Source organism: Helianthus annuus, chromosome 13, assembly GCF_002127325.2.
Source record: "Helianthus annuus cultivar XRQ/B chromosome 13, HanXRQr2.0-SUNRISE, whole genome shotgun sequence".
NCBI classification, from domain to species: domain Eukaryota; kingdom Viridiplantae; phylum Streptophyta; class Magnoliopsida; order Asterales; family Asteraceae; genus Helianthus; species Helianthus annuus.
The window spans coordinates 67,387,747-67,404,008 of record NC_035445.2 but is presented as its reverse complement, the minus strand read 5'-3'; the positions used below and the strand labels follow the sequence as shown (position 1 = coordinate 67,404,008).

Here is a 16,262-nt window from a genome sequence, read left to right as displayed (position 1 = left end):
TTTTTTTGTTATTATCTTATTAGTCAAAATGATTTACCAATGTTTCTAGTGTTTCCTAATGTTTCTGCTAGAAAAAATAGTTACAATGGCAATTCTTAAAAAAATTAACCTGTGAAACAGTTAAAATGATTAATGATTTAGAGTAAACTATGGTTTGCCTAAGTTACATATTTAGTCTCTATTATTTTCGGAATTAGATGTTTCATTACAGATTTGGTTTTGAAATGTAAAATCCATTTTTCCTTTGTATAGCTAGAAAACTTTAAGTTTCAAGATATTTTGAAAATTAACAAGTCGGGGGTCTCACTGGAAGCAGCATCTCTATTCCTACGGAGTAGAGGTAAGACTGTCTACATCTGACCCTCATCAGACCCTACATTTGTTTTGTTATTGGTAGGATTTACTGAGTATGATGATGATGATATTTTGAAAATTAAGAGACAATGATCTAAGATTATAAGCACAACATAGATAACATAATTAGCTAAAACCACTTAGGCTTTGGCCCAGTAGTAAAGAGAAAATCCTCTAGGTGTTAAGTAGGAGGAGATTATAAGTTCAATACTTGGAGAATGTAACGTTTAGCCGTTAAAAACATAATTAGCTAAAAAGTTCATTACAAAATTAGTCTATAATATATACAACAAAACTACATATTCCCAATCATCAACATTAATTTGGACTAGTTGCTACCCAGAACCTCCACGTCAAATCATAATGTTATGTAATGTTACCCATTTCTTCTATTTTAGCAAGATCCTAAAAGCACTCACAACGCATATCAGCATATCAGGTGGTTTGGTCCGTAAACCAAGGTCTTCACAAACTTCCGGCATTGTGACACTAGTCTGAAGCCCAAGTCCAAGTCCGGTGGTGTGGTCCATGTTTGTGGACTTCAAGTGGACCGGAAGGGTGGGGCCCCCTCTCACATATAATAAAATGTTTATATTTTTTAATGAGATTTGAATTCTTTACAGTGATACGGGAAAAATGAAGGGTTTTGATGAAGGTTTGAAATCTGACTTGACATGCTAAGGTGAAGGTTTGTAGCTCTTAGCTTTGTGGATGCTTTACATATGGTGTTAAGAAGACAAAGAGTCTGTCATAATCGACACTCATGAAGATCAATCGACTACATTAAATTCTTTTATCGACTCTAAAGTGTGTTTTGTTGGCGAGATTCAACAAAATTGGTATTCGAGTTCCGTTCTTATTGTATTTGTTTGTAAAAATGAATTCATTCATTCAAATCACTTCATGTAAAAGAATTCAAGATTTCTTTCAAATTGTGAATTAATGCGATAAAAAGGAATTGAAATATTTGACCAGTCATCATTGTCGTATTTGCCACCCCACCCTGCCACCATCACCACCGTTGCCACCCATGCCTTCATTACCACTACCACCACTTGTCACCCATACCAACATGGCGACCATTGTTACTTCTACTACTATTGACATCGTCGCTCCCTCGCAACCCCTTGCCACTGCCACCACCAAAATCGCTATTGATGGCGGTGGTGGCAGTGAAACTTGGTAGACTGGGGATGGTGATTGCAGAAGTGATGGCAGAAGTGACGGTCAGGACAACAACGAAGACTGTAGGCAATAATAGGGAGAATTGAAATGAGATTCCACATATGTAAAAGAATCTACTCATAGATCATTTTTCAACAGTTAACGAGCGTTTCCACCGGTTAAGTTAGCAACCATTTCATTTACATTGATGACACTTGGAAATAGAGAGCTTATAGATGCATCCGCTTACATGCACTTAATAACACAATAGAAGTTGGGATAAATTTTGACTGCCAATGATTTTTTTAAAATTAGGACTGTTGAGGCCAACAATGAATAATTGAGATTATAACACTTTTTAAATAAAAGTAGAAATCTAAACCACAAGAGCCATTTTTATACTTTACTCTAAATATATTAACTAACTTAATCCCAAAGGTCAAGTGACAATAATAGCTTCAAACAACCTCACATTCCTTTTAGTCAACCCACTTCCATCCAACAAAACACAACAACAATGGAGATCAAGAAACCAAATCATCTTCATCAATATCATCTCCCCAACCCGACCCGAATAATATTCATCCTCATCACCATCCTCTCTCACTCCACCACCACCACCACCACCACCACCACCACCACCACCACCACCACATCTTTCCCAAAACCACCACCAATTCCCATTCTACCCCTACCCACATCCCACCAACTCTCATGGCAACTCTCCGAAATGGCACTCTTCCTCCACTTCGGCACCAACACATTCACCGACACCGAATGGGGCACGGGTCAAGCCGACCCATCAGTCTTCAACCCGACCCAGTTAAACGCAACCCAATGGGTCACTGTTGCAAAGGAAAACGGGTTCTCTCGGGTCATCTTAACCGCCAAACACCATGATGGGTTTTGTTTGTGGCCGTCTGATTACACGGACTATTGTGTCAGATCGAGTAATTGGAGAAATGGGAGTGGTGATGTTGTGGGTGATCTGGCTATGGCTGCTAGAGAAAATGGGGTTCAATTGGGGCTTTATCTTTCTCCATGGGATAGACATGAAGGTGTTTATGGGAAAACTTTGGAGTATAATGAGTATTATATGGCTCAAATGACTGAATTACTCACCAGGTAATTCAATTTTTTTGAGTTTGTTTGCATGTTGTTGACACCAATTGGTAGGTAATTCATGATCAGTTGCATCATGTTTAGGAAGGAGATATTAGTTGGGGTTTATTGTAATTATCTATATGCATAGTTGTTAACAGCGAATAGCAACAAAGAGCGATAAGGCGGCGCCTATACGATACATAGCGATAAATATATATGTGTTATATCAAAATACCTTGTTATATGCACTATTTTACATATATATTTAACAAAAACCTAAAATCCAACTATTTTGTAGCTATATTTAATCGCTATCTATATTTTAAAAAATATTAAAAATAACTGAAATCCTGCTATTTATGGCTACATATCGTGTAGCAACCTTCGGCCTATGCGCTAAGCTATTCGCTATAGCGACTGCTATTGACAACCATGTTAGGATATATGATTTGGTTAAGGGATGTTGATTGGGTGTATTATTTGGGTTTCAGGTAGTTCGGGTCGGGTTATTCAGGTTTTTTTGTGTGATGTTGTATCCGATGATCGATCTGTATCACAATCGGGTTCGTTGGGTCGGGTTATTAGGGTAGTGCGGGTCTGGGCATATTTGTTAATTTATAGGATTTTTTGTTTAGATATTACACTTTTGATCCGAAAGATTCCAACCATAGTTGTCAATAGCGAGCGTAGCAATTGAGATATAGCGTGCTACTTAGCGTATAGGTATAGGCTCGCTATTATTAGCGGATAAATATCCGCTAATAGCTATTAGGGTTGTAGCGATAGATAGTGCACTTTTTTTTTTGTTTTTTTTTTTTAAATATAGCAATTAAATATAGCTTTAAAATAGCTGGATTTTAGGTTTCGTTAAATATACATGTAAAGTAGCATATATAAGCAGGTATTTTGATATAATATACATATAAAATTTTTAAAACTTTTTTCTAGTGTATCGCTATTTATAAAACAGCCACCTGCTATTTGCTATGTAGCATATAGGTACCTTATCACTATTTGTCGCTACTCGCCATTAACAACTATGGACTTAAGGGTTGTTGATCAGGTTTATTATTTAGGTTCGGGTGGTTCGGGTTCAGTTAGTCAGTTTTTTTTTTTTTTTTTTTTTTTTTTTTTTTTTTTTTTTTTGTGTGTGTGTGTGTGTGTGTGATATGTTGTATCCGATGACTGATCCGGATCACAATCGGTCTCTTTGGGTTTTGGGTTATCGGATTCGTTGGGTTGGGATATTTGGGTAGTTAATGTAACTCAAGACAAGAACATTAATGTGTATTCAGCGAATTCTTGATAACATGCCAAAAGTTAAACCGATGTAGCACTGGTTAATCAGGTTTCGGGTTAAATCGGTTTGGGTTCTTTGGGTTTTTGATGTTTAAATGTCTAACTGATACCAGACCCTAACAACATTCGGTTTAACAAGCCTTCGGGTAATGGGTTTGTTTGGGTCTGGTAAATTGGGTACAAGTAGAATCGACGGGCCTACTTTGGTGACATTTCCTTGGTAATTATGGACTCCTATAAATAGTTGATCAATCAATATTCAATACTACACAATATCTCAATGGGTTTTCGGTTTTCATTATTCTATGAAAATGAAGGCGAAACTGTAAGGCTCTAATACCATATAGAATAATAAAAACATCGTGAGGTATTGTGTATTATTGATCAACTTATATATTTATAAATTTTATAGGAGTAGGGTGAAAATAATTACAAAAGAAACCTAATCTAATCATAAAATTTAGGGAAATTGGATTCTAAGGTAGCGTTCGTTTCATGGAATGAAATTAGGAAGTTTTTCTTTGTAAAATTGATCTTGGTTGGGGGAGGGAGGAATTTGAAATCCCATGAATTTCTTTAATCAATGAAATTTGTGACTATTTCAACATTCCTTAGAAATCCTTCACTCTAATGAAGGAATGGAATGGAATGTTGAAATAGTCACAAATTTCATTGATTAAAGAAATTCATGGGATTTCAAATTCCTCCCTCCCCCAACCAAGATCAATTTTACAAAGAAAAACTTCCTAATTCCATTCCATTCCATTCCATTCCATTCCATGAAACGAACGCTACCTAATAATCCCTAATAGACGTCATTGGCCATTGGCAGTCCCACTTTTTTTTTTATTCCCACTGGCAGTCCCACCTTTCAAATACTTTGCCTCCACCGGTACTCGGTGTATGTTTTAGGGCTTTTGATCAGAATGAGGATACGAGATGATTGATGTAAAATTTACCTCGAAATAGTGCTCCAAACGACGAAACCAATTCGGGTGTTTAAGCTTCCAATTAACAAAAATCAAGCCGTTCGGAGCACCGTTTCGAGGTAAGTTTTACATAACTCATATCCTTGTTTTGATCAAAAGCCCTAAAACAACAGTTTGTAATTCGGAAAAAAAACTTAACTCCGTTATGTTCTTTTAACTGAGGACCGGTGTAGGCAAAATATTTGAAAGGTGGGACTGCCAATGGCCAATGACGTTATGACATTATGGATTTTGATTATTCACATATCGCATAATCACCCCTAATTATATACTAATTGAATGTGACAGATACGGGAATGTAAATGAAGTATGGCTAGACGGTGCTAAAGGCGAAGGAGAGAAAGACATGGAGTATTTCTTCGAAAACTGGTTCAGCCTGATCCACCAGCTGCAGCCCAGTGCGGTCATATTCTCCGACGCAGGTCCGGATGTCAGATGGGTCGGTGACGAGGGTGGGTACGCAAGCACCACTTGTTGGTCCCTTTTCAACTGCAGCAACGCCGCCATTGGCAACACCGATTCCCGATACTCGCAAGGCGGTGATCAGCTCGGACACGACTGGGTCCCGCCCGAGTGTGATGTGTCCATCCGACCCGGCTGGTTTTGGCACCCGTCTGAGTCTCCGAAATCCGCTACGGAACTCCTTGAGTTGTATTACAATTCGGTGGGGCGAAACTGTCTTTTACTACTAAACGTGCCACCGAATTCTTCGGGTCTTATTTCCGAAGAAGACGTTAAAGTTCTTAGAGAGTTTACCGACCTAAGAAGATCGATTTTTTCTCATAATCTAGCGAAGACCGCTATCGTTTCCGCTAGCAGCACGCGCGGTGGTTATAATGATACGCGGTTCGCCGCGCGTTTGATTTTAGACGAAGGTATTTTTACTTACTGGGCGCCGAATAAGAACAAGTCTCCTTGGGAAATATATCTTGATTTTCAAGAACTGGTGAGTTTTAACGTTGTACAAATACAAGAACCGATTCAAATGGGGCAGAGGATTGCGAAGTTTCATGTAGACGTTGTTAACGAAGACGGTGGATGGTCTGAAGTTTTTAATGGGACCACAGTTGGATACAGGAGGCTTTTACGGTTCCAGATGGTGAAAACCCAGGGTCTACGGCTTGTTATCGACAAGGCTCGAGCAGACCCGTTGGTTGCTTATTTGGGAGTTCATGTTGATACGGTTTCTATAAATCGGGCCGTGAAGTGTAACACGAGCTTGTTTTCTAACTTTAATGATAGTCAAGTTTTGCATCAAATTGTTCATAACCATACTCGTGTTTCTTCGATATAGTCAAGAAGCATAGCAGCCATGGATCCGTCGTATCTTCATCTTCGGTTGTAAGTAGTTGTGGGATCAAGATTCACGATTCGTTCAAAGTCGTGATGCAATGCTGTATGCTTGGATGCTGATACTTGATTATGAAGAACATTTAAACATGTTGTAAAATTAGTGTACTTTTGATATAGGCATTATTCAATTCAGAATACTTTATACATGGCTGAATCGTTTGTTCATGAACATTTGTTGAACGAATTTCGTTACCTCAAACGATTAAGTGATAAATTTTTAAAGATTTACCAAATATATGCATACATGTTATGAAACTGAAACTAAGAAATATTCGATTTTAACGTCCCGTAACGCGGGCGGGCAAAAATGTAATTTTTATTCGTCCAGACATGCCTGACACATGCTCATTTGTCCTGAAAATTACAGTTTTGTTTCGAGTTTAAAATTATAGTCTTTCCATCGTTTTAGTTTTTTGTAGCAAAAGTATGGTAATGTTTTGTTTCAATTGGTTGACACGATGTAATTTTTTTGAGATTGTGTTATGAGAGAGAAATACTTGGCTTAGTGCCCCGCAACGCGGGCGGGACAAAAACTAGTATAAAAACACAAAAAGCATTTTCGAAAAAATATTTGCGGTGAACGTGGATCGAACACGTGACCTTCAGATCTTCAGTCTGACGCTCTCCCAACTGAGCTATCCCCGCTTCATGTTTAACATTCTTGGATTAATATATACAAAAGATACACTTTCAGCCAAGTTGGAGCCAGCAGCCATGAAAACGAATCATAATTCACCTTCACCATATCAACAACAATATACTTAAAGAAATGAAAACACTTAAAAAGAGTCTTTGATTGATATCTTTCTTTCTTACATGTAAATACTTGCGCAAATTGATGTCTAATTACAAGTAAAATAACAAAGACTTCAAACAGTTACAAGTATAAAATCTTTATGTGTTCAATACTTTTTTTTGTTCAATTATGGGAACTAAACACCCCCTTTCTCGTTGTAGTAAGTTTTCCGCTAGTCCAGAGCTGCAACATATGTAACGCAGCAACCGGTTGATCCATTGGAACCATATGTCCAGCGTTATGAACCTTAAGAAACGTAAGCGGCCCATAATTCTTCATTACTCCAGCTTCTTTCCCACCAACAACAAACGAAACATTCGAAGCCTCAACAAACCTTTTTTGACCAGACCACACCATTGCGTCAACCCATCTCAAATTTCCTACAAATTTCCCAATATTCGATAACAGTGGCGGATCTAGAAAATCTTCGTAGCGGTAACGTTTTATAAAAAAGCGGTAACGAAAAGGTCAAAAAAAGTCAAATTTTTCCAAAATTTACACTACCGCCGGAGCGCCAAGCGGTAGCGGAGGCTACCCCTTCCCCTAAGGTAGGTCCGCCCCTATTCGATAATAAAAATGTCATAATTAATCGTTTTGTAATTTTTAAAATAAAAAAATGGATATATATGTATTTATATATATATATATATATTATCTATGAAGTTTTAAATAATTTAATTAACAAAATAATTATCTATAATTAAGTAGGAGAGAAAGACGAGAAAACTATAAAATAGATATCTCCAATGAATGACGTGTGTCCCACATTAGTTTCTTTTATTATATAGTATAGATATAGATATTATTTAAGAACCTTAGATCAAGTAGTTACCAAGCCAATTGCAAATAAGATCATATTCTCCTGCATATACAAGCAACTCAATTCCTTGCTCCAAAAGTGCGGGAATACCAACTTCAAGATCTCTCATCCAGTCATTTAACATTGCATTGTGCACTGTATCGCTACACGAAACAAAATCTATGTCGCTTGGTACACCTAGCGCTGTTTTCACCGATGTTTGACTCAGAAAGTTTTCCATTTTCGAGAAATCATAACATAAACTCCCCTCGCATTGCTTCCTGATATCATAATACTACAAATAGAGAATAAGAAAACATATATCTAATATTAAATGATTATGTTTCTAGGGTAATTAACAATTTAACATTGTTTGTTCTTACGTTTATATTGCCTGCGATGTTCAATATATCGTCGAAAATTTGCTGACAAGCATCCAACGCCTGTATACATGTGGTTGTACCGGTTGTACCTAGAGACACAATGACACAAATGATCACAATAACAGTCTAACTACTCTTTTTTTTCGTTGGTAACCAACAGGGTCAGGTAAATCGCAACTTGCGCTGGGCCAGGTGGCTTTTAAGGGATTATGACATGAAGCCAAACAAATGGAAAAAAGATTCGAACTTAAGACCTCTGCTAGAGGTAGGGCTAGCAATTTCTACACGAACACAATAACACGACACAAACCTACACGAAGTTAACAGGCTTCGTGTCTATAACAGGTTGATACATTAAGACCGGTTTAATTTCGTGTCTTAACCTGTTAACCTGTTAAGACCCATTGATCACATCTTTATAATTTTATAAAAAAAAATATGTGGGTATCCTAATTATAAATAAAAAAGTACCTGTAAGTAAAGTTTATATATTTAATAACAGGTAGTGTTCGTGTCTTAATAGGTCGTATGATACGTTGGTAACTTTTTCATGTCTTAACAGGTCATTTTATGTAACTTGTTTATTATCAGGTTCAGGTTCATGTTTACTTGTTTCGGGTTTGTCTCTTAACAGGTCGGATTGCCAGCCCTAGCTAGAGGGAATCAGGTATTACTAATCTTTAACAAAAGTGTTACTCTAAAGAAAGTTAAAATAGCTAGACATATGTGTTTACCACATTCTTTAGTTGTCACTTCACATTCTGGGATTTGTCGGTTTATTCGTGTGTAATCTGATTGTGAAATTAACTTATTAGCCAAAGCATAATCCGTGTAAGATTTATACTGGATTCCAGGATCTGTAATCCCATTTCCGATTCCAAAACCCTTTAAGTTTATATGAATCCCTTCTTTGTTCTTGTTTCCTTCGTTAACTCGAGCAGCAAATGCCGGGATGTAATGCCCGGCATACGATTCTCCGGTTATGTAAAAATCATTGTTGACATAATCCGGGTGCGCTTTGAAGAATGCCTAAATTCATGCAAAATTTTCTAGATTAATCAACAATACGAGGGCAAACCTGGTGCACAAGGCTCCCGCATGCACGTCCTCCAATATAAGGGTGTTGCTTAAAAGACAAAAGATATATTAATCTAACCACAAACCTGTAAGAAGAAGTAAAGATCATTGCTGACACCAGTTTCATCATGGCGGATGTCTTCATCGCTAGAACTATAGCTAAAACCGGTTCCTGTCGGTTGATCAACGAATATCAAGTTAGAAACCTGTCACGAAAAGTAGCTAGTGAGTGTCGATAAATACGTTTGAAGTTTATGGTTCGAAATGTTATTAGAGTTTCGTTTTGGTTAAATGAACCTTATCCCAACCGTAGTCATTCCAGATAAGAGACAAGTTGTTGGTGAGTTTAAAGGGGCCATTTTCATAGAAAAGAGCCAGTTCACTACTGCATCCTGGTCCTCCAGTTAGCCATATGACCACTGGGTCAGCTTTGGACTTTCTTGATTCAAAGAAGAAGTAAAACATACTGCAAAATCAAATAAAAACACCATAATAATATCTTTTTTTAACCCTATAGCTAATAGCACTAACTTCGGTAACTTTGACTTTTGTATACACTTCAATTACAGACCTTATGCTATAAATAATACACGTTTTTAACCATTTAGTTTTGTCTTTTTCTTATAACTTTCGTTTGTTCATTCTTTTATAAAGACTAAATGTGCGGTTGCGTTAAATTTTTTTTTTTCGCTTCAATTTTGAAATGTTTATATTATTGGTAGTGTCGTTTAGAGCTTTTCATCTATGATATATATTAGAGAAATAATTTGGATTTTCTCTTTTGGTTGTTTTATCGAGTGTTGCTACCCTACTAATATCGAAACGTAACGTACATACACCGACCAAATCTTTGTTGTGTAGCGTGGGGGAATTTGCTAGTTTTGTAATAATATGAAAGTTTGTTGTGGGCCTATGGCCACAGGGGCAAAAGGTAATAGACAGAGTTGTTATCTTTTGATTTTTTAAATATAACTAACTTTAATATACTTTTATCATATATTTTAAAAATATTATACCGAAAAACTAAATATTTTTTTTCATTAACTCAAGTACAACATGCTATATGTGTATATATATATATATATATAAAAGCTTTTTTAATCACCGTGCGTGAACCATTTATATAGTGCGTCTTACTTAAGCCTTCATTCAGTATACCTATGTCTAACTCATACAACAACATATTAGACCTATGTGTTTTTGCTGTCAGAATTTTACGTTTTCAGTCATAGACGCATCTCACCCTCGTCCTATAATACATGTGTCACTTTCAATTTCTTTTGATTTAATATAGTTTAGAGTAAGCAGCCTTGTATATATTTATACAATTATGTATATGTATATATCATCAAGTCAATCACATTGTGTATTAAAGTTGACTAAAGAGATTTAAACTGAATAAGCACGACAATTTATTGAAATTACAACCTACATGTATAAATATTTAGACTTTTTCAAAGATACCATGCATAAATCCAATACATACTCCAATCATTAACTAATACTTTTAAAGATTATTATGAGAAAAGAAAAGCTACCAACCAATAGAATAAAGCTCTATTCCCACCTATTATTCCTAACTTTTTCTTAATCATCAAGATATTTTCAAAGGGCAGGTTATCTTTCAAAAGTTAGAATCTTTACATAATACTCATAAACTAAAAGTGATTAGTATCTATCTTTCTTGATCAAAAACACATTTAAATTGCATAAAGACTTTTTGAATCCACAAAGTTTAACATCTTTACATATACTAAAATAAAAGGTTATATATTGATGAATACATACCGGGCATCAACGGTATGTTGAATGCGATAATATCCAGCATGTTGAGCAAGATCATGAACGGTGGCACCCGAGTCACCAAGAACCGATAGAGATAATCGTTTTTCGACAATCTCGGATTGTGTAACTTTGAGTTCTTGATCTATATATGAAGAATGGTTGTAGGACTTAAGGATGTTAACATCAAGATTTGGATGCAAATTGAGGTCTTTGATGAGTTGGTGGCTTGTTTTTCTCAAAGATTTTGAATGATGAAATGAAGAAGGAATAGTTCTTGCAAATGAAGATGAAATGCAAACAAGAATAAGAGGTATGAGATGGAGAATATGAGGAGCACCCATGATTGTGAAGATAGAAGAAAGAAGTTTGTTTTTGGGTGGTGTGTGGGGGCATGATGTATGCTTATATAGTGTTTAATTGTGTTTTGTGATTCTTGAGGTGTGAATAGGTTTTTTTTCCACACACATTATGTGTGTGAGAGAGATAGATGATGTTAATTATTTCCATTGTTTTGTGACACATTGAAAAGGTTTCAACATTTGTATTATTTATCCCAAACATTTGACTCTAATTCTTCATCATATTTTTTTCCTTTTAAAATTCACATGGTAACAACTATTTTAAATTTTGAATAAGATATGTATATGATAATAAGAAAAAATAAGTTTGGTTATAATTTATATGTATTTCAGTATTTGGGATAACCAACACCAAAGGTTTATGTTTATTTGGGATAACTAACACCAAAGGTTTATGTTTATTAGATTTTTTACCTTAAACAATGCCGTTTGTTTATTACAAACAATTTGATATGCTAGCAAAAAAAAAAAAAAAAAAAAAAATGAAGGCGTTAGCTAGTGATACAGGGTTGATAGCAAATGTTTTTTTTTTTTTTTTTTTTTTTTTTTTTTTTTTGCCTGTTTGGGTCAGGGGTGTGTTGTTTGTTTGGCCTTTGCCCTTTTGAGTCGGAGGTGCGTTTTAAAGGACCAAATCATGTGACAATGCATTAGACTGGCCTGACTTCTATGGTATGCGGATTTCGAACTCAACGGGTTTTTTTTTTCCCAATTTTAGCATAATTTAATATTTAACAACAATTTTCATAATCTTATATTAGTTTATAAAAATATACTTATACTTATCATTGTGAGTACATAGAATTTGAAATAATCTTGAGAATTAAAATACAAAATCCGGCATAAACCATTGTGGTCACAAATCAATCATTTCACAAATTCACATGCATTGTTTTCTTGAATATTTGTTTACTTAAAGAAAACCCGGAAATTTGAAGTATATCTTTATTTGTTTTTCACTTAAACCTTAATTAGTGAAGCTTCTAGCTGCCACTTTATCTGTTTTTTACTTAAATCTTAATTAATAAAGGGGTATGGTTCTAGCTGCCATGTGGGTTGCGATCGAACTCTCATGAGCGCAGTACCATATTCACGCTTAATCTAAAAACACTTAGTTGGTCACAATATTTCGCTGAAAGCAACTCCTGTGGGCGCGGGACTACAACAACACAGAGGAGACAATTAGTACAAGTGAAAAGGACCTACAACCAATCAACGTTCGCTAGCTACTGTACATGAAAATCCCCACGACGTGCAATCATGCAGGAAACAAGAAGTACAGACGAAAGCGACGTTAGACCGATCAACGTACACCATTTCACTTCTTCTTAATCTCCACTAACAGCTGATGACAGACGAGACAAGTAGTACATCATGAAAGCAACGTGTAGCCAATCAGGACGCGCGATCGTACTCCCACCTTTGCGCACTTAACTGCCACGACATAGTGGACCAAATGGATATTACTTGATAACGACGTCTCGTCCAATCAGCCATCCTCCTTTTGCAACCATTCGGCTATAAATATCAACCTTCACCAAAGGTTGAAGGATCTGATTTCTTGCTCTCTTACTCTTAACACACACTTGCTTCCTTTTTCTCTAGAAAGAACAATATTTATTCTCACGTCGTAAGGTGGTTACGAGAAGAGCCCTCACCTCTTATTCTTGTAATGAGTTCGTGGTGTTGTTTGAGTTTTATATATCACACTTAGGAGACTCCAACTTACGTTGATCAAGATAAGAGATTTGGAGATAAAAGATTTGGAGATAACCCCGTCGAGATATTACTGGCCTATTCCTGCCAATTAGACTTAGTGTTTCTTTAATTAGCTATTTATTTTCGTTTCAAATTTTTTTTTGAACGACTAATTTCTTTAATCTCTTGTCGTTTGTGGGACTTGAACCCAAGACCTTCCCCTTCCCAACCTAGGTTTTTTTAAAGGCTTTGTCTTGGCCAATGGACCACCACCCCGTTGGTTTTTTTCGTTTCAACTAATAATATTATCTATTTATCTTGAAGTTAAAAATAATGTTTTAATATATTAGCTCGGCTCGGTTTGAGCTTTGTTATCAAAGCTCGAGTTCAGCTCGTTTATCATCTATTAATTAAAATACTAAATATAAATAATAGGTTCGTTTAGGCTTGCGAGCTCAATAAGTGACCCTCGCGCTCGTTTACTGGACAACTTTAAATAAAGGGTATATGTTACTAAATATTAATAAAAACTAATATTACACTAGGGCTCGATAAGGCTCAGCGGGCCTAACAAGCTTCACATGCCAGGCTCGAGCTCGATAAATAAACGACCACTATTTTAGGCTCAAGCTCGATTTGAGCTCGATAAGGCCCGGCTTGTTTCGGCCTGATCCTGACGTCCGGTCGGCCACCCTCCAACCCGTCTTCCGACCGCCTCCCAAGTCCGACCCACTCTTACAATTTTAGTAGTCTTCCACTAATCCAGTTCTAGTTCTAAACTTTTATTGTTTATATGAAATACATTGATTATGGTTTACATTGGATCATGGTTTATGTGGAAATTGGATTTGATTAGGATTTCTGTGTAATTGGTTTTTGGGTTTATGTGTAATTGGTTAAGGTTTATATGCGATATGGAGGGTTCAAATGAGAATAAATTCTTTATAAGAAGAAAAAAAAAGAAGTTTCAACCAATAAAAATGTTTCATTTTATTTCATTTAATATTTATTTTTATTTTTATTTTAAGAGTATATTGCTAAAATTACATAGATCATTAATTTGTATTCTTCATCTTTAATAACTAAGTAAATTAAATTTGTAACTCCTTTTCAAAACATATACTTTTTTCGAATTAAAAAACAACTTAATTTAAAGTGTAGAATAAATTACAATGTTTGTAAGATAAATTACGATGTATGTAGGATATATTTCGAGGTGTGTAGGATAAATCTCGACGTGTGTAGGATAAAATTATATAATGTGTAGGGTATATGTAGAAAAATTTTGATATGTGTAGGTTTTATAGATTATATGTAAGATAATTAATAATTAGTTGACTAATTAATTAAATAGAGAAAAATTAATGAGATGAGTTATAAATGAATTAGTATTTTAACAGTATGTCATTTCTTCTTTTTCTTCTTTCAATAATTTTCTTCTCATTTGATCCTCACCTGTGACTTTTTGTGCAATTGATTATGGTTTACATTTTGTTTCTTCTAAAAATAGGGTACTTGGAACTTGGAATATGGATTTACGCAATTGAATAGGTGAGTAATATTTGAACAATGCTTTAATATGTGTGGTAGAAAGAGGAACTTTTGATAAAGTAAAAGAAGAGGATGTAATGGCTCTATTTTAATCTTTCAAAAACCGAAGAAAAGAAATCAATTAGGTATTTGTTTACATTGTATAAAGTACGGTAAAAAAATGAACGTTACCCCTGAAATTTGGTCACCGATTTAAAATTCTTATGTTACTACGTTTTATTCTATTTAAATTTAAATCAACTAAATATAAATTAGATAAATTTTATATTATTATAAGTATTTACATAATTAAATTAATTTTTCATCGTTTCTAAATCATACAAATTTTATACAACTAGTAAACTGCCCCGCACGTTGTCGTGGCGTTTCGTAAAAATTTTACGTTAAAACATAGATCAACTGAAAATATACATAAAAATAAGCATGAAAACATATTATATATGACCTAACTCATTTCCAGAAAAATTTACATCGAAACGTAAATCAACTTAAATTTATACCCACATCTACATAAAGATAAAAACGTAAAACTCGATTACAAAGTCATTAGAAAGTTGGGGTTGTATGTGTCAATGCTGAACTTTAATAGTAAATATATACAAACATACAAAAAAAAAAACAAAAATAAATAAATAAAATCAAACCTGTTATGAATGTAGCCATTATGTGGTGACTATCCACATCTATAACTCCTATCCCTTTAGTGCATCCATTATGTAGTGACTATCCACCTCTATAACTTCTATCTCTTTAGTTACTATTGTACTAATGTAAGGGCCTATATATAATGACATTTGTATATGATGTTGAAATCAATCAATAAGAAATCCATCTCCCATTCTTCCATTCTTCTCTATACATTGCTAGTAGGTCGTCGTTTCACAACACGTTATCAGCACGAAAACGCTTACATCGAAACCCAATCCCCTTTCATGGTTTCTAGTGAACATAAGCCGCATGAAGCATCAATTTCGGAGTTGAAAAGGTCAAATATCGCATGAAGTTATGCTACAAATTGATTTCCCATCCATGCACAAGAACGAACCAGGTGTCGGATAAGAGGTATTAATAAATTACTTTATTTCCAGCCAAATATGTGCTATGTGCGATTACTTACGAAACCAAAATCAACAAAGTGATTGTCAGTTTTAAAATTTATTCTCTTAGAAAGACGAATGAATTGTTTTGAACACATACATATGAATATCCGAAAAAAATCAATATTCGTAGAATGAATCAAATCTAAATTAACCGCAAAGAATTTATTGCCTAAATGTTAACCGAGTTGAAGGTAATACATAAACATTATTATTTTATACGTATATACTCGGGACTTTTAGATTTTTATATTAATTAATTAGACCAGTTAATAGCTAGATAATTATGAACTATTAGCAATAGCATGGAAATCATAAAATGGGTTTGGGTGATTTTCGACGGTTTAGAATTTTCTTGTGGGAAAATAACCTTAGCCCCTTAGGAACCGCCTCAATGAATTATAATATTAAAAACAATTTTATCTTGTGATTTCAATAAGTTTTAAGATAAATAATT

At 34.9% G+C, this 16,262-nt stretch overlaps 2 protein-coding genes and 1 non-coding gene across 3 annotated transcripts; 1 reads left to right on the top strand and 2 right to left on the bottom strand.

Moving 5' to 3' along the window:
- The first annotated feature begins 1,840 nt into the window (after positions 1-1,840).
- On the top strand, positions 1,841-6,477 carry LOC110886553 (alpha-L-fucosidase 1). The gene is made up of 2 exons (XM_022134363.2): positions 1,841-2,643; positions 5,199-6,477. Exons 1-2 carry the CDS (start codon positions 2,036-2,038, stop codon positions 6,202-6,204), a joined length of 1,614 nt encoding a protein of 537 aa, XP_021990055.1. The 5' UTR covers positions 1,841-2,035; the 3' UTR covers positions 6,205-6,477.
- A 358-nt stretch (positions 6,478-6,835) lies between these two features.
- On the bottom strand, positions 6,836-6,908 carry TRNAF-GAA. Its single transcript has one exon. It is a non-coding gene; the product is annotated as a tRNA-Phe (tRNA).
- Positions 6,909-7,024: 116 nt separating this feature from the next.
- Positions 7,025-11,619, bottom strand: LOC110886552 (serine carboxypeptidase-like). The gene is made up of 7 exons (XM_022134362.2): positions 11,107-11,619; positions 9,616-9,784; positions 9,405-9,524; positions 8,976-9,270; positions 8,242-8,330; positions 7,892-8,153; positions 7,025-7,439 (listed from the first exon to the last, which is right to left on the bottom strand). The coding sequence occupies exons 1-7, from the start codon at positions 11,442-11,444 to the stop codon at positions 7,183-7,185; spliced, it is 1,530 nt and encodes a 509-aa protein (XP_021990054.1). The 5' UTR covers positions 11,445-11,619; the 3' UTR covers positions 7,025-7,182.
- Positions 11,620-16,262: the final 4,643 nt, after the last annotated feature.

Bases quoted from the DNA above. Each gene is read 5' to 3' on its own strand.
- LOC110886553 (XM_022134363.2), top strand. From the start codon at position 2,036: ATGGAGATCAAGAAACCAAATCATCTTCATCAATATCATCTCCCCAAC. The intron at 2,644-5,198 runs GTAATTCAATTT...TGAATGTGACAG, and splicing joins ATGACTGAATTACTCACCAG to ATACGGGAATGTAAATGAAG.
- LOC110886552 (XM_022134362.2), bottom strand. From the start codon at position 11,444: ATGGGTGCTCCTCATATTCTCCATCTCATACCTCTTATTCTTGTTTGC. The intron at 8,331-8,975 runs GTAAACACATAT...TTGTGTCTCTAG, and splicing joins AGTGACAACTAAAGAATGTG to GTACAACCGGTACAACCACA. The intron at 8,154-8,241 runs GTAAGAACAAAC...CTCTATTTGTAG, and splicing joins ACATCGCAGGCAATATAAAC to TATTATGATATCAGGAAGCA.